General features: G+C 33.5%; 1 protein-coding gene across 3 annotated transcripts in view; it reads left to right on the forward strand.

Moving 5' to 3' along the window:
- The first annotated feature begins 2,248 nt into the window (after positions 1 to 2,248).
- The window catches only part of LOC126886986 (1,5-anhydro-D-fructose reductase-like), a 79,919-nt gene continuing 56,551 nt past the window's right edge, over positions 2,249 to 25,616 (forward strand). The window contains exon 1 of one of the 3 annotated variants that reach the window (XM_050654218.1): positions 2,249 to 2,402. In XM_050654218.1, coding sequence (XP_050510175.1) covers positions 2,343 to 2,402 — 60 coding nt within the window. In that variant the 5' untranslated portion in view covers positions 2,249 to 2,342. The remainder of the gene's footprint in view (positions 2,403 to 25,616) is intronic. The other 2 variants (XM_050654221.1, XM_050654219.1) reach the window with 2 other exon arrangements.

The raw sequence follows: 25,616 nt of genomic DNA on the forward strand, positions 1-25,616 counted from the left end.
AAATAAAAATTTTTGGAAAAATGGTAAAAATTCATTTTTTCATAATCTTTAGGTCCGTTGCGGGATCGGAAGATAAAGTCCGATTTGAATTATTTTTGTCTTGTTTTTCTTGTAATTACCAATCGCAACTTTTCCGCACTATAGCGATACGAAATTATCAACTTGACTTTTTTCGCACCACCCTACTCTACAGTCATTAACTGAATAGGTTGAGGAGTGGGCAGCTGCTTGTTTGAAAATTTGAAACTGGTCATTAAAAGAATGATTATTATCTAGAAGGCGAAGTGCGTACATATAATGTGTTTTTCTATTATTGAAAGCTCTTTTGTGTTCTACTATACGTTTATTAAAGGTTCTACCAGTTTGAACGAAGTAAGTTTTTGGACAGCCACCACATATCAATTTGTATACACCACTCTGTAGCTGCTTTTTCTTTTGGCTCTTATTGTTCTTAATATATTTGCTTAAGTTGTTGTTTATTCTGAAATCTGGTATTATTCCTTTCTTTCTTATGTGTTAGGCTATTTTTGTTGATATCTTGCCTGTGAGTGTAATAAATCAGAAGGTACTGGGTTTTTTCTCTGGTAATGAGAGAGCCTTGAATAAAACGACGCATTGAGAAGAGCAGAAGCGTTTTCAATAGAATGAAATTAGTGTTATGTAATGGAAAACTGGGAATAAAAATTAGAACTAGAGTATTGAGATGTTGATGTATCAGCAAACAACATGACAGGTACTGCATAAAGGAAAATGACAGATAAAAATAACAATAGAAGTAGGTTTAAAACAAGGTTGCATACTGTCACCTTTGCTCTTTAAATATGTCTTAACCATATACTGGAAAAAACCATTGAAAGAGAAAACAGGATCCCTTGGAACTACGTTCAGAACAAGAAACTAGCAGATATGGAATACGCAGATGATATCTGTTTCGTAGCGAATACAATAGATGATATGAAGAGCATGTTAACGAAGCTAGAGATAAAATCGGCAGAAGTGGGTCTTAAAATTAACACGAACAAGACAGTAGAGATGAGAATAGGAGTATCTAACTGTGACAAACTGTATATCAACCAACAAGAAATAAAACAGGTTCAAGAATTTTGCTACCTAGGCAGTATAATCAGTGCAAAAGGTGGAGCTCAAGCAGATATTAAAGAGAGACTACGAAAAGCACAACATGCCTTTGGAACCCTCGCAAATATATGGAGATCAACACAGATTAGCCAAAATACTAAAATAAGCCTATTTAATAGTAACGTGAAAACTGTGCTACTTTATGGGAGTGAAACAGGGGCAATAACTGAGGGAAATGTAAATAAAATCCAAGTTTTTGTAAATAGATGTCTACGTAAAATTCTAAAGGTATATTGGCCCAATACCATAACAAATGTAGCACTATGGAGGAAAACCAAACAAGAACCCATCAGAATAACAATAAAGAGAAAAAGATGGAACTGGCTGGGGAAAGAAAATGCAGACATAACAAAACAAGCACTCAAATGGAGTGCAGTAGGACGAAGAAGCAGAGGACGCCCGACCAAAACATGGAGGAGTACCATTGAAGAAGACTACAAAAGTATGAAGAAAACCTGCGAAGAAATAGCAACCATGGCCAGAAATAGAGGGGAATGGAGAAGCTTCGTGGATGCCCTGTGCTTCTTCACGGAGTAACAGGATTGGATATATATTGAGATGTTACGTATTATTTGTTCTTTAATATGGAGTTGAAGCATGGACAATTACGGACGCAACTGAAAAAAGACTTGCCATACCATGGACACAACACGTAAATAACACGGAAAGATCAAAAATAAAAAGAAATAGGTACTCAATATTATGAAGGAAAGAAAAATGAGCTAATTTGGTCACATTCTAAGGAATGAAAAATATGAGCTGATGCGATTGGTTATATACAAGGGAAAATGGAAGGAAAAAGGGGACCAGAGAGACGACGTTCGTCCTTGTTGAAAAATTTAAAGCACTCAAGTAGAAAAACAAGAACAGCACTCTTTCAGAAGCGCTGCAGACATAGTAAAATGGGCCATGATGATCGTCAATGTCCTTAAAAGGATGAGGCACATGAGAAAGAAGAATAACGAGAAGACTGATTTTAGGAATTTCTAATGCAGTTTTTGGTTTATTCGTTATACCCATTGTTTACCATAAGTAAATGTTTTTACTAAATATTGGGCCCAACTCCGGTTCTGCATTTATCGCAAATAAACATTATATCTACTGTATCTGATATAACTAAATAACATGGGTTTGAATCATTGTGTAACAGTTTAATTGCTAGAGTTCTACAGTCGGTGTCTCCAGTTGTTTATTATCAAACAAAAATGTCTCTGACAATGATTGGTGGTGTGAAAATCCCCATAGTGGGGCTAGGAACATGGCAGGTATGATGAGTTTTATTGTTAAATAGAATTTATTTAATACCAATAATTAACTTGGAAAAATTTTTAAAGGAATTTTAACTGTAACAATGTCAGTATATTTTTTACGTCTATATCTTGTTTACTAAAAATTTTGACGTTTATCATTTAATTTAGTGACAGTGATATTAGCGCATTTTGTTTATATGTTAATTGGAATTTATAACTAATATTGTGTTTGTTTTTAAAGTTATATATGTTATATATATATATTATGTGTTAAATATGTTATAACATATTATATATAGTAGTTATGTTATTATATTATATATAATTAAGTGTAAATATACATTATAACTATATATATATATATATATATATATATATATATATATATATATATATATATATATATATATATATATATATGAAATACGTCCACCGACAATAGCCATTTCCTATTTATTAGATTCACTGACAGAGTAGGTACAAATTTAAGCTTACAATTTTTCGGAAACTAATAGATCTTATATTGACTATTTCTAGTTGTATTTTTACAATAAATAAGAATTTAGTAATTGTAGGCAACCAATTATTATTCAGTCACGTACTAGGGGTAGATAGCATTTAGGTATTTTTGTAAATTATTATAATTTAAATCTCGAGTAGTTGATAATTAAATTTTTTACTAATTAAAATAAAAAAAAGGTCGTAGAAAAATTATAGTATTCTACTCGCATGTAATATTACATGCTCGTTGAATATTATACTATTAAATGATATTGGATAGTGAATTTTCTTATTATATAAAATAAACTAGTACGTATTTTAAAGGTAAAATATTGCAAAACCTCTAAATTTTTAAGAACCGCTTGGATTGACATAAAATTTGGCATACACATAGCTAATAAGTCAAAGAAAAAAAGTGATATTGTGCCGATGTGTGCTTTTGCTCTAGGGGTGAGTTTCACCCCCTTTTGGGAGTGAAAAATATATGTTCCAAATAAGTCCGGAAATGGATAAAATGACTAACCTAGGTACCTACTTCTCCATTCTCGATTCGATACAATTTTTTGGAGTTCATATCTAGGTTCTGCTTCAACTCAACGCTTTTTTCGTTGGTTTATAAAAAAATGTTCAATTAGACATCAGGTTTAATTTTTTCTAATTCAAACTTTGCTTGATATAATATAATATGCTAGAGAACACGTTTAAAAGTAAATCTCAGTTGTAGATTGATTTGTATAGCTCTTGCTTTTTTTATGATTTTATCATTCTCCTCGCTTTCTTTTTAGACCGGGCAGTATCGTCGCCCCAGCTAGGGAAATTATTCCGATTCGATTTTTTTGCACAAACTTACTCAAAAAGAGGTCCTTATAACATATCCACAGAGTGTCGGGCGGTGCCGTGGTCGAAAAATTGTCTAAACAATTTATTTTAAACAAATTCACGAAAATAGTTTTTTCATTTCGAACAATTTTTTTAGAAAATTTAGGTCATTCTGAGAAAAAAAGGGCTCTTGTCATTTTTCTCTAAAATTGATTGTTGTCGAGTTATATGCGATCAAAAATTTGAAAAATGCGATAATGGCCATTTTTAAGTCTTAATAACTCGATTAAAAATTATTATTATAAAGTTCAAAAACTATCCAAATCAAGTTTTAAACCCCCTATTTAAGGTCCTGAAGAGATTTTTGTCATTATTTTATTACAAAGCTGTTATTTTTAATTATTAACAATTAGCGCTATAGTCCAGGATGTATCGTCGCTCCCGTTAGTGAAATTATTCCGATTCGGTTTTTTGCACAAGCTTACTCAAAAAAGGTTCTTATAACATATCCACAGGGTGCCGGGCGGTACCGTAGTCGAAAAATTGTTTAAACAAAAATTTTTTTAAACAAATTCACGAAATAAATTTTTTCACTTCGAACAATTTTTTTTAAGATAATGTGGGACATTCTGAGCAAAAAAGGTCTCTTGTGATTTTTCTCTAAAATTGATTGTTGTCGAGTTATATGCGATTTAAAATTTGAAAAATGCGAAAATGGCCATATAAGTCGACAACAATCAATTTTAGAGAAAAATCACAAGAGACCTTTTTTGCTCAGAATTATACAAATTATCTAAAAAAAAAATCGTTCGCAATGAAAAAATTAGTTTTGTGAATTTGTTTAAAAAAAATTGTTTAAACAATTTTTAGATCACGACACCGCCCGGCACCCTGTGGATGTGTTATAAGGATCTCCTTTTGAGTAAGTTTGTGCAAAAAATCTAAGCGGAATAATTTCGCTAACGGGGGCGACGATACGGTTGGAATATAGCGCTAATTGTTAATAATCAAAAATAGCAGCTTTGTAATAAAATAATGACAACAATCTCTTCAGGACCTTGAAGAAGGGGTTTGAGATTTGATTTCGTCACTTTTTGATTTTCATAATAATAATTTTTAATCGAGTTATTAAGACTTGAAAATGGCCATTTTCGCATTTTTCAAATTTTAAATCGCGTATAACTCGACAACAATTAATTTTAGAGAAAAATGACAAGATACCTTTTTTGCTCAGAATGACCCAAATTATCTGAAAAAATATTATTCGAAATGAAAAATTTTTTTTTGTGAATTTGTTTAAAAACAATAATTGTTTAATAGTTATTTATGAAACAGTTCGTGAAGTATGCTTTTTGCGAACGCACGCGATGTTTAGAGCACGAGCGACAACGGCGCGAGTGCTATACACCGCGTAAGTTCGCACAAAGTACTTCACGCACAGTTTCATGCAAAATTTTATCTATGATGAACAAATAAAAAAACTGGAACTCTTCGTCACTAGAATTTATTTCTATTCTACAATTTTTAGAACTTTGACATTTAAAAATTCTAACTTCTTTCAAACCACAAAACTGTCAAAACTTTTGTAGTAATTTATTGCTCATTATGTCATCACAATGACAACACGAAAGTTAAGGATATTTGATTATATGAAAGTATGTCAAAAACAGTGCGAAAAAGTAAGTCCCATTTAAAGTACATGGTGATGACATTGAAGGAAAAAGGGCCCCAGCACGAAGAAGAATACCTTGGCTTGCTAACCTGAGAGCATGGTATAGAAAGACCTCAACACTACTATTCCGTATAGCAACCAAAAAAATCATCATAGCCAGAATGATAGCAAACGTTCAGAACGGACAGGCACCCTAAGAAGAACAAGTTTCCAATTCGAAGAGAAAAGTTCTAACTCAATACGCGAAAGAATCCAAGTGCAGTCAACTTTTGAAAAACCAAGAAATTCGCCAATCAACGATTGCCGAGATAAATCAACATTAAATCAAAAACGAAAACGCAGTGGGAAAGATTCAAACGTCGAACAGGCATTAACCAGGTGCAGTGGCGTAGCTGACAGGCCCGCAGGGCCCGCAAGGCGGGGGGCCCAGGGGGCCCGCAGGCGCGGATCTAGAAATTCATAATGGGGGGGGCCAGACTTACCTCAAGTACAGTGATGCCACAGCTACCGAATTTTCGGTAGATCTACAGAATACCTGTCAAATATACCGATCTACCTAATTCTCCTTTTTTCTACCGAAAAATCAAAATTCTTAATTTTCAAATTATTCTCCCGATTTTTTTTTTCTACCGAAAAATCAAAATTATTAAAAAATTTTTTTAGCGAATAGATTTGGCAGCAGGGTTTAGTCAATTTTCAAGAATTCTTGAATTGCCTTTACTAGCTTGTGACACAATGTGCTAACCAGCAGATATGGATTTACCGATATCAATTTTATGACCAGTCCTTTGTCCTTTTATTTTTGTATTATTATTTTGGGAGTAAAATGTATCTACCTGAATCTGAATAGTGAATACTGAAGGATTGTGGCTTATTTTGATAGAGAAGATAATTCCAAACTAAAAATAGTATTTATATTGAAATCTTAAAACAGGAGAAATTTATTTTCCACCTTTTTAACTTACAGTATTTCGACATAAATAAGAACATTAAAATTTTTTATCGTTCTAAATTGCTTCAATATCCGACATTGTTTTGTTTTTAAACGATTATAAAGTGTAAAAAATCATGGTTTTGCTTGTAAAACGTTCCTTGTAGATTTTAGAGAAAAATGTTTCAAATAAATAATATTCCAGATCTTAATAGTTTCTAATTTGAAATAATTGCAAAAATCCCTTTTTGCAGTAATTTATACTAATTGACGATTTCTGCCGAAAAAATAGGAGCAGTCTCCCGAAATGTTGTCCAAGACCTGTGGCAACACTGCTCAAATATTATATTTTCCAGATTTAGCCATACGACTCACACTTACTCTAAGGATAAAATACTATTAGTCTCACTGGTCGTTCTTTACCATAAAGATTAACCTTTCTAGCATCAATGGGTATGTACGCATGGATTATCTAGTAAAATACAAATTTTTATATCTTTATTGTTTCGCAAATTTGAAACGTGACTTTTCATGAGATAAGGTTTATACCCAGTGTAATGTATTTGCATTTTAAAATATTATTTTTGTTATTCTTTGAATTGAGAAAAATATTTCCGTTGTTTATGGTTCCACCCGTACCCAAACAAATGCGCCTTCAGATTATTTTTCAGAAAAGGGTGTTTTATTAGATTTTATGGATCCTTTTAATTCTTTGGAAGCGGTTGTCTTGCATTTTATTGTTGTACTGATAACTTAAAGTTTAGAGTTTTTTTTATGGCATAGACTTAACAGAAAAAAATAATAAATAATAAAAAAACACTTATAGACTAAATACAATAGGGGGTCCATGGACCCGTTAACCCCCCCCCTGTATCCGCACCTGGCCCCGACGTTAGGAGGGGTCCCTTAAAGCCTTCAAGCTTCAAGGCCCCGTCTCACCATCAAATAATTGACAGTTATTTGATCAAACTTGACAGTTAGTGACACAAAGTGACAGTTAGTATGTATAGTTTGTGTCACTAGTCAAGTTTGACTGTCAAGTTTGATCAAATAACTGTCAATTATTTGATGGTGAGACGGGGCCTTCATACTTCTACTTTAAATTAGGGACACAAAGATATTTTCCTAATAAGCATCAAAATAGGGAATTTGGAAGGAAGTAATGAAGCGGATAATTATTGACGTAACTCTTAAATCCGCTTTACACCAACAATAAATTGTTGAAGAAATTGACTAACTTCTTCAAGGTCAAACTTGACTTGTACAAAACACAATTTTACATCCAATTTTGCCGTGAATAAAAAGAAAATGAAGGAATTTGACGAAATAGAACATGTTCTATTATAGGACATGTTTTATTTCTTCATTTTCACGGTAAAATCATAGAACACTTTACATGATCTGTGGTTAAAATTTGAGTTTAAATTGTGCTTTGTACCACAAACCATACATTTTGTACATACCCGTCAAATTTGGCCTTGAATAAATTCGTCAATTTCTTGATCAATTTATTCAGTCGTGTGATGGATGATCGAAGTTAAGTTTAACGTTTGAGTTAAAGTTAAGATAACTCTCAGGAATAACGTGCCCATAACTATATAGGTAAAATTTGGTGTGATATATCGCTCGCAGTTATATCATCAACGTTATATTAGAAAGAAGTTTTGAGGAACAAATTTTGAAGTAACAAAGAGAACCTTATGTACAAATAGTACAAGTTGGAGTGAGCGCGAGAGATTGTTCCGAACATACCCGTCGTCGGCTACGGCCGATGACCGAACAGCAAACAGTTGTTTGGGTTCCTTGGTGTTTCTAAGTTGCTTTCAAACGGTAGATAGAAACAGGGTTGCCAGATTGGTGTATTTTCCCAAAATTTTGGGTTAATTTGAAAGCGTCTATTGAAATTTTTCCAAGCAGAAATTGTAGTGGGATTTTTTGGGGGCGGAAAATTATGGATGATTTTAAGGGGTCATGGTAAATTAAATTTGCGAATGTACATAGAACTGTATATTATACTCCCATATAATCGAAGACGATAGGAACTATGAATTATTTTCATGGCCCTCGTTGATATTGTAGTATGAATTTTGCTTTACTGTTCTCTTCATTTGACTAATAATTTATTAAAATGCGGCAACAATTTAAATTTGGGACTTTGGGGTATTTGAGCTTCAATTTCAGGGAATTTCAGTTTCTAAGCAGGGGATTTATAAAATATCATCTGGCAACTCTGGATAGAAAGCTCAGTAGGTACTTAAAATAAAATTTCAACTTATATCGCTCGATTTGATTTTTGTATAATTTTTAAAATTGTATTACCCTTCTATTCTTAATGATTAAATTACTAGCTTCTAAATTCACTTGATATCTGTGATTTCTGTCTAAAAACAAGTCAAAAGATGAACCTAACCTTGCATAACTACAGAGTTATCTCATAACTTGAGGTTTAACGTCGCGTTATAAAGTGACCAGATAACTCAAGAACTGTCAAGAAATAACGCAAATAGTTAATTTAAGTATGATACATCACACCAATTCGATGGTTATAACATAACTACAGGATAACTTTACGTTAACGATAACTTCGGTCATCCATCACAGGGCTGATTGTTGGTGTAAAGCGGGTATAACACTTCCGGGTGCAATTTAGCGTTTCGTGGACAAGTTGGTAGTTTAGATGAAAGTGAATCCCAAAAAAGGAATTTTTTGTCGGTGGTTCTTTTACTAGCTAAATATGATCCTGTTTTAGCTAAATTAATCGATAAAAACAATAACTAAAAAAAAAACAAATTATTTGAGCCCCCAAATACAAAACGAAGTTATAAATTTGCTGGCTCAAGAAACTGAAAACAAATTGATTAATTTAATTAAAAAAACTGTTTTTATTCAATAATTCTTGATATATACCGCTCAAGATATTTCAAAACACGATCTGCTTAATTTTATTTTCCGGTATGTAACTTGCGATGAAAATAATTTATCTTTTAAAGGAGAAGTTGTTGAAAATTTTTTGGGATCTATTAGCATGTTAGACCAAAGTGCAGAAGGTCTTGTAAATGAAATTTTAAAATTTATACAATCAAAGCATATTTTCTTACACAACTGCAGAGGAAAGGGGTATGATGGGGCAAGGGTTATGGGTGGTGTATATTCAGGCGTGCAAAGGCGTATAACTGACATTGAAAAAACAGCTTGCTATGTTCATTGTGCATCCCATAATCTGAATTTAGTGTTGAATGATGCCGTTGTTGCCGTTGTTGGTGTAGAAGAGTTGGTTTTTTAGGATATAATTAAAAAGATTATGTTTTTAGTGAAAGTATTAAAAGATAGGATGTACTATGTACTATTATGACTTTGGATCCATCGCGTTTGCCAACACTTAAAAGGTTATGTAAAACCCGGTGGTCATCCAGATATGATGTTGTTATGGCTTTGCGTCGAGTTTTCCGACAAGTAATGAAATATTTAACGAAAATTTCAATGCTATCTAAAAAACGATGAAAAAATCAGTTTGATGAATAGTTTTGAATTCGTCGTTAACATTACTATTCAACCTAAAATACTTAACTTTGTTTGCAATCTGAAACGGCAGAGTTAACGGTCGCCCTTCAACTTTTTGAAGAAGCTCGCGATAATCTTCTAGAAATGAGAAATTCGTTTTCCGAAACTTTAGCAAAAGCAGCAGGAATAGCAGAATAGTGGGGTATTATACCGGAATTTAAATATAAACGGATAGTTGAGTAAAAAAAAATAATAAATAAAAAATTTTACGAGAATAAAGCTGCGACGAAAAAATAACTTTTAGCAAGAAAAGTTTTCAATGTAAATTTAGACATAATATTGCAACAACTTACTAATAGTTTTGTCGGATTAAGATACATGCTATAATAGGTTTTCATCTCTATTCATAAACCAATCAAGACTTATTAAAGAAAGGCCAAATATTGTCATTTACACATATTTTAGTAATTATACTGTTATTAGTTGTCGTTATGCAGAAGGGTTCTCGAAATGGTGCTATTAGCGATCCAATTTTAAAAGAAAAAGTTAAAGAAATATCCAAAAATTTGGGTTATGCGATCTTCAATGAATTCAACAAATGAATGGTTCTGCAGATGGAAAAATCATTCACAAGTTTGTTTATAAAAATTGTTGGAGAAGCAAAAGATGCCGATGTATCTGCCGCAAATGCATCAATAACTTATGTTTTACATCCATTAATTAAAAAATCGGATATAGGAATATTCTTGCATGGCACGAAGGCCATTCCAATAGGCGGATTCGACTGTAAATAAATATTTTCTAAGAAAATTCCGCTAATATGCATGAAATATGTTTCTGACATTCGTTGATCTTGATTTTTTTATTGATTAAAATTCCAATCTATTGAAGTGATTTGTAAATAAAGATTATTTTATATAATGTTATCTACTAAGAGTTTATTACTTTGCTCCACTCTTTTCATATATTTTTAAACAAACATTTGAAGAGATTTCTAGATGATTATATAATTAAACTACCAATTAAATATATCCAGTAATCAATAAAAAGACCAAGACGATGTTGTCAGGGCCGCGTTTAGGTCAATTGACGCCCTACGCAATTCTCTAGTAGCCGCCCTTCAAGCATGTACAATTTTTGCGAAAAAATATGCAAGAGATTTTTTTATTTAAATAAGAATACATAAAAATTGTCATTCCAGTTCGATCACATCAGATTTCTTTCTTGATTTTTCTTTGGAAAAATCATCTATAATGTCGTCATAATTTAACGCCTTTGTTACGTCACTTTCTATGGACAAAATCGACAAATTGCTAAGACGTTTTTGCGTCCATACTTGATGGGAAATTATTTTCATGACTACTTATTTTAAATTCTTGACATTTTCGAAAATGACCTTTCAGCGGACACGTTGGCTGAAAACTAGGAGGCACAAATAAATGCGCAAAGCAATATCAAAATTAGGAAAAATATCTTTTAATCCATATCTTCTTTAAATATTTATAGATATGTCAATTATTGGTGATTGGTGATTTTATTGTAGTATCCAAATGAACCTTTAAGTGAATGCATGCATGTATGATGTAAGGGATAGTGATGCGCAATACATAGCCTCTCCTATTCAAATGTCAACCTCACCTGCCCGTGAGATGATCTCGATCATGATCATCCGGTACATCCTGCTAGATAACAAACGAGGCGCTGACGTCCGAGTGATTGCCGGTATAAGCAATCCCCCACTTACTGACCAACAGCTTCGGGTGGAAGAGTCGGTAAGTGGAAGGGCACCTTCTTGTCCTAGAAATGAGAAATAATTTCTAAAGGCGGACGAACCAGGCATGGTCAACGGCGTGGAGATGCATAAGGCAACGGGAAACCAATGCATTAAAGGCTCATAGAGCATCCCTAGTTAATCATCATGACTAACAACATAACCAAACACTCTACTGATTATGAAACTCGGAAAACAAGGTCCGGCAGAGGAGGAAACTCACAAGACTGCAAGGCCTCCCCGGTCGTCAACATGCGAAAACCTTGCAAATTAGCGACGTGGAATGTTAGAAGTCTACATCAAGCTGGAAAAGTACATAATGCCGTTAATGAAATGGAAAGGCTGAATGTAGACATTTTAGGAATCAGCGATGTCCAATGGCCCGACTCAGGAAAGATGAAAATCAACAATAAAACAATATACTATTCAGGAAGTCAAGACGGTTCACACAGATATGGTGTCGGGTTAATACTAAACAAACACATGGATAAAGCTGTAGTAAATTTCATTCCATACTCCAACAGAATTATCCTCTTACAATTAAATCAGAATAAACCCAAATTAAACATAATACAAGTTTATGCTCCGACTGCGGACAAACCAGAGAGCGATATTGAAACTTTCTACGAAGACCTGGACAATATTTTAAAATCCATTAAAACGCAGGATGTTACAATTATAATGGGAGATTTTAACGCAAAGGTTGGAGACGAAAAAGTAGAAGAATGTACAGGAGGATATGGTCTGGGCAACAGATACGAAAGAGGTGACAGGCTTATCGAATTTTGCCAAAACAATAATTTTGTCATAACTAATACATTGTTTAAAATGCCAAAGAGAAGACTATATACCAGGAAGTCACCAGCAGATCAAGAAGGGAGAATTGTAAGAAACCAAATAGATTATGTATTGATTAGACAAAGATACAAGAACGCAATTATATCTTCAAAAACCTATCCAGGTGCCGACATAGGATCAGATCACAACCCAGTAGTGACCAAAATTAGGCTCAAAATGAAAATAATAAAACGCAGAACAACAGATGTAAAAATCGATACAAGTAAACTAAGAAACCCACTCATCAAACAACGCCTGACAGATGAAATTAATAACCGTTTAATGAATGTTAAAGAACAAATCCAGCAAAATACTGAAACAGAGACAAAATGGTTATTAATACAGACAGAAATAGATAAATGTCAAAAAGAAATTCTTACACCAACCAGATACAAAAAGAAACAATGGATGACGGAGGAAATCTTAGATTTAATGGAAGAAAGACGTCAGCATAAAAACAAAGATAATCAGATGTACAAAAATGTGGATAAACAAATAAAATCCAAAATTAAACAGGCTAAAGAACAGTGGTTAAAAGAACAATGCGCAGAAATAGAAGAACACCAGAAAAGACATGATAATTTTAACACACATAAAAAAATTAAGGAATTAACGCAGATCAACAGAAAAAGAAAACCGGGAATACTAAAAGATATAGATGGGAAACTTGTGTTGAGTACTAACGAAAAATTAAAGAGATGGACAGAATACATAAATGAATTGTTCAAAGACAATAGAACAGAGCAGATGGAAGTCGAAGTAGAAGATGATACGGTTTTGAAGATATTAAAAGAAGAAATTAAATCGGCATTAAAAAACAGCAAAAATGGTAAAGCAGTAGGTCCAGACCAAATCCCAGTAGAAAGCTTAAAATGTATAAATGATGAAACCTTAGACATTATCGTAGACTTGTTTAACACAGTGTACATAACAGGAAACATACCAAAACAATGGTTACTCTCAACCTTTTGTGCTACCGTAAAGCGGGGTTACTTTGCACCATTTATTATTATTTTTTTTTCTTAGAGTGGATATAAAGTTACTTGAAAGAAGATCTGAACTTTTTATTATATACATCTATTGAAGAGGTCGTAATATAGCTGTTATTTTAGCTATTTTTTAGGTATATTGCATAATTAAAAGAAAAACCTAGTTTTATTAGTGGTGCAAAGTATACCCTAGAAGAGTCATACTTTGCACCATTCGATATTTTAATAATATTTGGCTACAAGATGCTTGCTGGTGCATAGTAATCCTACAGGGTTTTAAACTTTGCACCAATTAAATGCAAAAAAAATGTTTATTGGCCAATTTTTTGAATTTAAACCTACCTACATTTATAAAAGAAACATAAAAGGAAAAAATATTGCTACATTTTAAACGAATAACCTTTATTATAACGACAATAGTGAAAATACAAAGTTTGAAACTAATCCCACCACAATTTGTCGCATTCTGGAACAATGTACAATCCTCGTCTAGAAATTTTTTTGGGAGGTTTTATGGCACCAATCACATTGTCCCACGAATACCATATTTCGTCGCGCCTTTCTGGCCATTTCCAAGACTTTAACGATTTTGCCATGGCATTGATCATCGCTCCATCATTTTCTATTGCTGTTATTACGCCGGGGTAAACATGATCTTCATAGAAAAATAAAACGTACTCACCAATATTTTTTTTAACAACATCTAATTCAGAGTTTTTAACTTTTTCAGCAATATTCCTTCCAAGAGAACCAGAGGCGAGTTTTTCATTAAATTCGCTTTCTTCTTCCATCTCTTGCACCTCATTTATTTCATCGTCTGATGAATCCCTGCCTAGTGGAAAGTGGTCGTCCAAAACATTGTCCTCCTCTGAATCATCTACGATTTCTGGTTCAACAGCTTTATGAGGTGTGGAAGTAGATGCTTCAGTTAGATCTTTTAAAGTAATTTCAGAATGGGCAATACTTTGTCCTGCCGGAACAGTTATTTTCTTTTTCTTCCCACGTGTCTTAAACTTTGTGGCTTCCTTTCTTTTATCTTCTAAATACTGAATGAAAGTGTTTTCGATATCCGACGAACTTGATTTATTATTTGTTGAATCACTATCAGTTATCACATTAGATCGCTTAGTTGTTTTTAACCGCTCCAAGAGCGGTGCTACATCACAAGGAACGATACCACATTTCTTAAATCCGGACTTTAATATCTGATCGCCATTTTTTTGTATTTTTTCGATTAATGACCGTAAAAGCGTTGGAAAATGTTGTTTCTCAAGTACATTTGATCTACTGCCTACATGAGTTTCCTTATATTGAGATAAAATTTCCCTCCAGGCCTTTTTCATTGGAGCAAAGAATGCAACATCTAACGGTTGTGTAACGGGGGTGCTATTCGGAGGCAAACATATAAAATGAATGTCGTGTTTTCGACACAAATCCAAGACTTCAACATTAATATGAGAAGACAAATTGTCTCCTAAAACGACCTTCTTTCCCTGAATTTTTTTAAGCCTGGGCAATAGAATAGTGTTAAACCAATTTGCAAATGTCTGTGATTCGAACCAACCAGAGGCAGTATTTGCATAACGTGTACCAGGGGGGCCATTTTCAGTCCAGGTGTCCCACAAATGCTTGGATTTGTACACCACATAAGAAGGTAGTAGCTCACCAGCTGCATTTCCACACATCATAAGAGAAATGCTACTTTTTGAAGAGTTACAAATTCGTTCAGGATATTTAACCCCACGTTTAGTTAATACCTTTTTTTTTCCGGGATCATCTGTTAAGTTAGTCTCATCATAATTAAAAATAGCATGTGGCTCCACACCAGTTATGGTTTGTCTTAAATTTTCAATGTATTCAGTCATTTGGTCTGCATTGAGCGCTGCTCTGCTTCGTTTAATGTTTGAGGCTATCCTTGCAGTAAGGTCCTTATGACGACTTAAAAATGATTTGACCCAATCGATACCTGGAGTATTATCCTTAAAGCGAGTAATATTTTTTCCTTGACGATTTAAATAGCTCTTTATTATTTGCCGCAATTCCATCCCAGTAACAGGAAAACCAGCATCACTAAGGCTCTGAATACATTGTACGAAGCACCTTTCCTCTTCGTACGAGAATATTGTTGGGTATCCTGGTTTGCCAGCGTGTACTCCTTTTAATTTATAAAATATAGTTCTCCTTGGGATTTTAAAGGTTTCAGCTGCAACTCTTGTGCTCATGCCATCTTTTATGGCTGACAAACATGCCTTCAGATCTTCTTCTGCGTAGTCTGCATATTTGCGAGATCCCAGTTTCCTTTTATAATGTCTGGGCATTTCCTGAAACAATTTTTATATTTAACTTTTATTCCTGGGGATACTTTGCACCACTTGCAAGTTGGCGGTGCAAAGTATACCCAATTTCACGTCTAAGTGCACATGTCAACAATGTTTTTTTTTGTTAGTGCTATCCTGGTTTAAAACCGTTATTTTAACAACTAAAAATCGCAATCGGTTATGGTATATATCATTAGATGTGTACTTACCAATTTTTGACCGCTGTGACTGTCTGTACTGTATGATTTTGCAAAGCCAGAAAATAATAAATTTTTAAGGTTGATATTTGAATCGTTGCTGATGAATAACTGACGACCGCAGGGACAATCTCGCGCGTCTTACTGATGTATTGCGATGTTGCCTATGTGTTCTAAAGGTAGTACAAATATCTAAAGAAAATTGAGCGTAGATTTACACAAAATATACTTTTACACGTTCGGTGCAAAGTTACCCTGCTCAGTGCAAAGTAAACCCGTTTTACGGTATCCCTAAAAATACAAACGCTAAAGATTGCAGTGAATACAGAACAATATCATTAATAAGTCACATTCTCAAATTATTCATGAAAATAATACATGGTCGTATAAACAAAAAATTAGAAGAAGGAATAGATGATAGTCAGTTTGGGTTCAGAAACGGACTAGGAACCAGAGAGGCGTTATTTGCTTTTAATGTGTTAGCTCAAAGATGCATGGACATGAATGTGGATGTGCATGTTTGTTACGTTGATTTTGAGAAGGCTTTTGACAAAGTAAGACATGAAAAATTAGTCCAAATTCTAAAGACAAAAAACATAGACAAAAGGGACTTACGAATAATAACAAACCTTTACTGGAATCAAAGAGCACAAATTGTAATAGATAACGAACCCAGTCCAGAAATTGAAATCAGGAGAGGAGTTCGGCAGGGATGTATTATGTCTCCATTACTCTTTAATGCATATAGTGAAGCCATTTTTGAACAAGCATTGCTATCTCAAAGTGAAGGAATAATAATTAACGGAAGATCTATTAACAACATAAGATATGCAGATGACACCGTGATTATAGCAAGCTCTGCTGAACAACTCCAACTACTACTGAACAAAACAAACAATTTCTGTAAAGAATATGGACTAAAAATGAATATAAAAAAGACCAAATACATGATAATAACTAAGAAAACAAACATACAAACAAGCATACATTTGGGAAATGTACCGATAGAAAGGGTTGATAAATACAAATACCTAGGAACCTGGATTTCAGAGAAAAATGATCAAACAACAGAAATAAGGACCAGGATAGAAATAGCAAGAAATGCGTTTGTAAAAATGAAAACAGTTCTCTGCAACAAAGACCTTAGCTTAGAACTGAGAGCAAGAGCTTTGAGATGCTACGTGTTCTCGATACTACAATATGGACTTGAAAGCTGGACATTAAAGCAAGAACACATAAATAAGCTACAGTCGTTTGAAATGTGGTGTTACAGAAGAATGCTTAGAATAGCATGGACACAGAGGAAAACGAACACGGAAGTACTGCGAGAAATGGGTAAAGAATGCGAAATAATAAACACAATAAAAATAAGAAAGTTACAATATCTGGGACACGTAATGAGGGGACCGCGATATGAAATGCTAAGACTGGTAATACAGGGAAAGATAAGAGGCGGAAGGAGTATAGGAAGAAGGAGAGTGTCATGGTTAAAGAATTTAAGGGAATGGTTTAGATGCAGTTCTATAGAACTCTTTAGAGCAGCGGTGGATAGAGTAAAGATAGTGATGATGATATCCAACCTCCGATTAGGAGACGGCACTTGAAGAAGAAGAATTCATGTATGAATGATGTAGGTATCTATTAGTGCAGTCAGTGATGATATTTGGCTCCGAATTCCATCCTATTGCATAAATTTACTTGATATTTTCACTGTAAGTAGGGAATAGCTCAAGAAACAAAGTCTACGCTATATCCTATGACGCTTTTAACTTAGGGGTGGTTTCTACCCGTTCTCGGTGGTGGAATTTTTTTATCAAACTAACATTAGAAGTTGCCAGATAACCTAATTCTAAGCAATAACTTTTTTATAATTTTTTTTTGAAAACTCAATACTTTTTGAGTTATTCGTGGTTAAAAATTTGCCAATTTCATTGAAAAATGACACTTTTCGGAGACTGTTTTTTGGGAGTACCATAAAAATTGTGCATGTAACGAAAAAAACTATATAAAACATATTTGTAGTTTATGAAAAATCAGAAAGATTCATTTTTTCATAAATATTCTAGTTTTAATAAAAAAAGAGATGGTAGAAAAAAAAGATTTTTTTGGTGCATGCTCAAATCGGTGTATTCAACTTAAAATAACAGAAATTGTCGATTTTAGGGGTATAATGCTACGAATACCTTTTGTAGTGCTTGAAAAGACCTCTACAAAGAGAACTGTTAAATGTCGGTTACAGGCACATAGCCAGGAAATGTGCTTGAGGGTGGTCCAAACACAACTCAAATTTTGACGCTCTCTGAACTAACTAAAATAAGACTGCTCTTATTTCGATTCACAACGAAATGATTATTTATTATTTGTATTAGTTCTACTCCTATTCTGAGTATTGGGAACTAATCTTTGTTTGAATTTTGCCGTGCTGGACAGGCGGGTAGTGAGATGCAACTTGATAGATCTTCCTCTTCACTCCGGCTATTCGTTGGCTTGCAAATTTTAGAAGCCACGAATTGTGTAACCAGAATATTAGTTCTGATAAAGTTTTATTTTTAATATTGTTAGTATTAGAAAACTTTCCTTCGTCTTTAGCAAATGCCACCACGGCATCCATATCATCATAATCTTTCGTGTGTGGGTAGAGCAGGGGTGGGCAAACTTTTTCTAGTAAGGGCCACAAAATGTTTTTGGTCAATTACCGAGGGCCGCAATATTTTTTACCTCAACATGTTCGACTTTTTAGCAATTTTTTATAGGGGCGGGGTGTATGGTTTGAAATCAACTTTTCAAGTACATTTTTGTGAATTTTGTTTGAAACTGTGGTAGAATTATTTTATTTCTAAATTAATAAACATATTCAATACAAATTGAAGAATCTCAGATGCAGAATCCACCAATTTAATATAAGAATCAAAATGGTAAATAGTATTTTAAAACTGAGATTCTTCTTGTTGAAAGTTCTTACTGGTACATCCTTAATCTGCGACTTTTTCAATTAATAAGCCAGCAGACGACGAATATAGAAAACGAAAGGGAAACGATCACGTTTCGCTTTCATTCGTCTAGGAAAAACGGACAGCAGAGGAACTTTCAGTACTCAAATCCGAGTAAAGGAAATAAAAATAAAAATAATAAATGATGGTTTTGCTTGTTTTCGATTCAGAGGGTTGCACACAAGCCAGACAGGCACTGTTTCTACCCTTTCAGGCGTCCTCAGTGGCTTGAATTGTGGATTGAAAGCCACTGAGGACGCCTGAAAGGGTAGAAACAGTGCCTGTCTGGCTTGTGTGCAACCCTCTGAATCGAAAACAAGCAAAACCATCATTTATTATATTTATATTCAGTACAATTCAAAGAATATTAAAATTCAAGACTAAATATTGAAAAATAAGTCAACGGTGGCATATTTCTACAGACACCTAAAAAAAATGGATTTTGCAGTAGACATTAAAACTTGTCATTGGATCACATTATGTAAATAAAAAATTCAAGAGTATTTTATTAGCTTATGACTTTCTTGAGATAATCCTGTCGAGTTTTTTGTTTTTGAAACGATTTTTGAGTTTTTGGTGTACTTAAAAGTCAAAATAACAAAATTTTTTGTAAACAGGGTGAAAATCAACATATTGTTAAACAAAAAAAAAATATCTCGACGGCGTTATCTCACGAACTGTCTAAAGAAAATATATGAAAACTTTCAGGTGGATCTGTCAAGTAGCTTTCGAGTTAAAATGTCCACCGCCTTTGAAAAAGCAATTTTAAGAAAAATGCGTTTAAAGTTTTGACAACTTTTATTTTCAATTCCTTTTTGTCTGTCAAATCGTAAAGTGATGAATACCGGAATATGTTTTTGAATCGTCATTTAAATAAACAAAGTTATAAATTTGAAAAAACATTATCTATTATTTCCAAAATTATTTAAGGTATATTAGTATTTACATTTAAATGGTATACATTTTTATTTTATATTAGTATTTATTAAAAGACGAAAAACGAATCTTTGTATCTTTTAATCAAAATATTGAAAAAATATGCAAATGAATCTATAATTTCTAATTGAATGTTAGTCTGGTACAGAATCACTTTGAAATGAAAAATGATTTCTTAGAAGTGATAAGGAAAATGATATATCTTCAAATCTTTGAAACCATTTTCAAATTCCGTCAACAAGTTACAAAGTTTTTCTTCATAAATTTTACTTATTTCACTTATTTTCTGGTACATTGTTTTTAATGATTTTAATGAGAGAATTAATTGAACTAATTTTTTCTTTTTTATATGAACAATGAATAGTTTGTGTTTCATTTTAAAAGTTTCTTTTTGCGTTCAAAACTTGTAAATTTAGCAAATGTGTTGCAGTTTTTCATTTCTATAAATAAAGCAATTTCCTTCCCTAATTCACAGCATCTTTTAAGAACCTTTTCTAAACTCAACTACCGAATATGATTGTGGTATAAGACATCACTATGATCTATTTCTAACTTTTCCAAAAATGTTATGAATGCACGATGATTTATTCCTTTTAAACAAATAAAATTAACAATATTTGTTGTAATTGAAATAACGTTGTCTACTTTCAAAACATTTTTGCACAATACCTGCTGATGGATTATGCAGTGAAAAAATAATTAATAATGTTCTGGAAATTGTTTATGAATGTGATCTTTAAGTTTTCTCAACATTACAATATTAGCTCCTCTTAAATTTTGTGCTCCCTCAGTTTAAAATTTAAAATTTTCTAAACAGTTCCTGACTACTTCAAACATATCGTTTCCATTTGTTGAAGTTTCATGGATTTCATTCAGGGAGCCGACAAAACTCTGTGTCGGGAACCCAAATAATTGCCCGCGGTATGTTGAAAATTTGCGGGAAAATGACCCGCTGCAAAAGTTGCAGTTGCTTATTATCTGCATTATCTATATTTAATTATTAATATTAGCAAGTATTCAAAAACAATTTCCACGGGCCGCAAAAAAATGTCTGAAGGGCCGCATGCGGCCCGCGGGCCGCACTTTGCCCTCCCCTGGGGTAGAGGCTCACAGCCAGAATTTTAGTGGTTCAGAGAGAATCAAATATGTTTTCTCTGAAGAGACTCTAACAAGAGTCGAAACTAGTTAGAGCACTTTTGGCGCTCTCTGAACTAACTAAAATAAGACTGCTCTTGTTTCGATTCACAACGAAATGGTTATTTATTACAACTCAAATTTTTTGTTAGATTAGACGGTAAAATTTTTCAAACTTCACCTAATTTCACCATTGTATCTTTAATATCATTTAAGCGTCTCTGGTGATGTTAGTCATCACATATAACAGGGTTAAAGTGGAGATTTGCGGTCACAATGCGAGACAGGAAGATAAAAGATCAAATGCTACAATACAAAACTAGAGGCCGTGATAGGAAGAAGAGGAAGAGGAAGACCTCAGATGCGATGAAAGGACGATATTGTATAAGCTACAGGAACTCACTGGAAAAGCGCAGCCAAGGACAATTTATATGGAAAGATTTGGGGAAGACCTATGTCCAAAGCTGGATAGAAATGGGCTAAAGAAGAAGAAGATAATGATGTTAGAGACTACTATGCATAAAGAAATATAGGATTCCATAGAAAAGAGTACATCTGGTCTTCTATTCAGTTGTCGACCCAGTCATTTTTGGTTATTTGATAAAAAATGTACTTGGCTTTAACTCAACATTCCAATGAACGGACCAAAGAGCCAATGAATGAGTCTTTCGCTTTCGTTTCCCATCTTGTTTCCGGGTGAAGTTTTTACTCGATTCATTGTTGAGAACGAACGTTTTACACTGGCCGTTGTGACAGGGATAGTTCCCAAAATTGTAAGGAATTTGTAAATTTTTGGAAAAAAATCTTTATTACAATGTTCATTACGCGGAGACTTTCGGTATTTGGTTCCAAAGATGATATTATGTTACAGTTATACCATAACGTATATTCAGCTTTTGTTGCTGTAAGAGAAATGTCGTGGGAGTAATAGGCAGACAAATTTTCTAGCAATTTTGCTTTTTCTGTAGAGGCAAATCCAGGTAAAATAATTTAAAATGTTGATAGAATACTTTTCCTCGTGGTAAATCTGATTTTTAAACTGGATATATGTCGAAACGTACACGGAATAAAAGCAAATAATCCTAGTAAAAAATAATAATAATTTCGTTTACTTTTTCAAAAATAATAATAATAACTTGGGGATAAACTTGCTGCTTTGGTACCAAAGCCGAGACAGTTTTGGGAGGGGTCCGGACCCCATGGACCCCCCGTTGGCTACGTGCCTGGTCGGTTACATTCAAACTAAGCGAGATATGATTAACTATTTAGATGGGAAATAAGCCACAATTAAATTGAAAAAATAATTTTATTAACGTTTCGAAGCCCAAATAGTTAATCATAAAAATGCCACAAAGAAATAGCTTCAGAACAACATTAAGCGAGATACTTATGACGAACGTATTTTAAGGAAAAATGAGAAGTATATTTAATTTCACCCCTCATCCACCAGAATTTAAATGCATCGTTTTTCTTCTAGAATATCTTTTACTATAGTGTCATTTCTATATTCAAAAAGTTGGACGGGTTTAGAATGACTGGTTTTTGAAAAGAATAAGATATCAAATTATAGAGTGCATTTTTAAATTTTCTTAAAAATCTTCCTTTTTCTCCATGCAATTCGAAAGTGATAAGAGATACGTAAAAAAATACCTTACAAAAATGTAGGTTTTCTTTTAGATAACAATTTTATTTTTCTTTCATTACTGTATCTCATTATCATTTTCGAGTTACATGGAGAAAAAGGAAGATTTAAAAAAAAATTAAAAATGCTCTCTATAATCTGATCTTATTTTTTTCAAACACCGTACATTTTAAACCCGTAAAACTTGTTGAACATAGAAATAACACTATAGTAAAAGGTATTGTAGAAGCAAAACCATGCATTTAAATCTGGCGGATGAGGGGTTAAAATATACATAGTTCGCATTTTATGTTAAAATAAATTAGTCATCCTTTTTTGTTGCACTATATCTCGCTTAGTTTGAATGTAATCGAAATTTAACAGTGCAGTCGTTTTAAAGGTCTTTTCAGGCAGTACTTACAAAAGATATTGATAGCATTATACCCTTAAAATCGACCATTTCTCTGTTATTAAGTTGAACACACCCATTTGACATTTGAGCATGCACAAAAAAATTTTCTTTTCACCTACCATATCTCTTTTTATGTTATCACTAGAAGACTTGTGAAGGAACGAATATCTTTGATTTTCCATAAATTACAAAAATGTTTTATATAGATTTTTTCGTTAGATGCATAATTTTTAAGGTATTCGCAAAAAACCGTCCGAATAGGCGACATTTTTCAATGAAAATGGCAAATTTTCAACCACGAATAACCCAAAAGGATTCAGTTTAAAAAAAATTATAGAACAGTGCGCCCGCCACCTTTGCCTTTGCGGTGCTGCCAACGGCCCAATAATCCCTAAATTTACGACTTCTGTCCTTTTTGAATTGATAGTGTTAAAAAAATGCAGTTTGTTTTCTAGAAATGAATGCCCACTTATATTCCATTGATGGATGTACGATGTACTTAAAATGTTATTCGATTTTAATTTTTATATACAAATATTTTTTGTACAGTATTTTTGCCGCCCTCTCATAATTTTCCGCCCTAGGCAACTGCCTATATTGCCTAATGGATAAAGCAGCCCTGGATGTTGTATCACAGATGTTGTAGAACGTGTTACCAAGCTCGAATAGAACTGGGCAGGACACGTCGCCAAGCTGAAGGACTCTAGATGGACACGAAAACTAATGGAATGGAGACCAACAGAAGATAAACGCAATAGAGGAAGGCCGCCTACATGATGGACATATGATATCAGGCGGATTAGTAAAAACTGGCAACAATCAGCACAAAACCGTGAAGTGTGAAAACAATTGGGGGAGAAATATGTCCAGCAGTGGACGTAAATTGGTTGGATGCTGATGATGTTTTATGTAAAATACTTCTTAACTCTTTTTCAAAAACAGAATTAGTATTGAATTATTATCTTTAACTTTAATTCATCACACATTAATGTACATTCAATTTATATCATTCAATACCATGTAAAGCAATAACTTTTTAGTCTAAATTTTAATCAAAATTACTCCCTTAGAGGGCATACATTTTTTGAGGATTCACTTGAAACTACAGGGTGATTGATTAGTAGGGTAAAGCTCAATAGCTTCGCTATAGTAATAGATAGCGATAAAAGTTAATAACAAAAATTTTAGCCACCTTTGAGTTTCACATTACAAAATTAGTTAGAATATTACAGGGTGTTCGATAACACAGTGGCAGACCAAACTTATGTTTTTTTAAATGGAACACCCTATATTTTATTTTATATTCGAAATCCTGTTAACTTCTTCATCACAAAAATATATAGGTTTGTAATGTTATATAGGGTATTTACAAAGTTATAACCACTTTTGTATGAAAATCGTAACAAGCTCAACTCCCTGTATAAATAAAAATAAGCAAAACAACAATGGTTTATTAATGCCATATTTTTTTATTTATTGTCAAAATTTTTAAGAATTATTGATATTGCTAATTTTCTTTATATCAAATACAGGGTGAGTCAAAACGCAAGTAATGTTCTCTTCTTCTTCTTAAGGTGCCTATCCGTTCCGGATGTTGGCGACCAGCATGGCTATCCTAACTTTGCTTGCTGCTATTCTGAATAGTCCAGTTGTCGATGTATTAAACCACTTTCTCAGGTTTTGAAGCCAAGATATTCTTCTTCTCCCTGGTCCTCTCTTTCCAAATACCTTGCCTTGAAGAATGAGTTGCAACAAGCCATATCTCTGTTCATTCCTCATAACATGGCCAAGATATTCTAGTTTGCGCTCTTTGATTATGTTAATAATCTCGCATTCCTTGCCTATTCTACGTAGAACCTCAATATTAGTCACACGATCCACCCACGAAATTCTCAAAATGCGCCTGTAACACCACATCTCAAATGCCTCGAGTTTTCTCAAAGAAGCCTCGGAAAGTGTCCAGGCCTCTACTCCGTATAATAACGTAGAAAATACATAGCATCTGATGATAGAGATTTTGGTAGCAAGAGGTAAATCGTGGCTTCTGAAAAGAGACTTCATCATTATGAACGCTGATCTCGCTTTTCCTATGCGTTGTTTTATTTCACTTGAGTGGTCCCACTGGCTGTTTATGTTGGTACCAAGGTATGCGTAGCTGTCGACCCTGTCAATTAGTTGTTGGTTAACCAAAAGCTGTGTATTTAATATTTCGCGCTTACTGACTACCATATACTTTGTTTTTTTCGTATTGAGATCAAGTCCGTATTCTCTACTTATATCTGATATGCGCGACATTATTCTTTGCAAACCATCTAGACTGTCTGCAAAAACTACAGCGTCGTCGGCATATCTAATGTTGTTCAGACGCACTCCGTTGACTAATACGCCTTTCTGTAGTTCTCCCAGCGCTTGCTCGAAGATACATTCAGAGTATATATTAAACAGCACCGGGGACAGGATGCATCCTTGCCTCACTCCTCTATCTATGGAGACTGCCTCTGTTAATTGGTCTTCCACTTTAATATTGGCAGTTTGGTTGTAATACAAATTATATATGATTCTCAAGTCTCTATCATCTACTCCCGCTTCTTTCAAGATGT

Source organism: Diabrotica virgifera, chromosome 6 (genome assembly GCF_917563875.1).
Source record: "Diabrotica virgifera virgifera chromosome 6, PGI_DIABVI_V3a".
In the NCBI taxonomy this organism is placed as follows: domain Eukaryota; kingdom Metazoa; phylum Arthropoda; class Insecta; order Coleoptera; family Chrysomelidae; genus Diabrotica; species Diabrotica virgifera.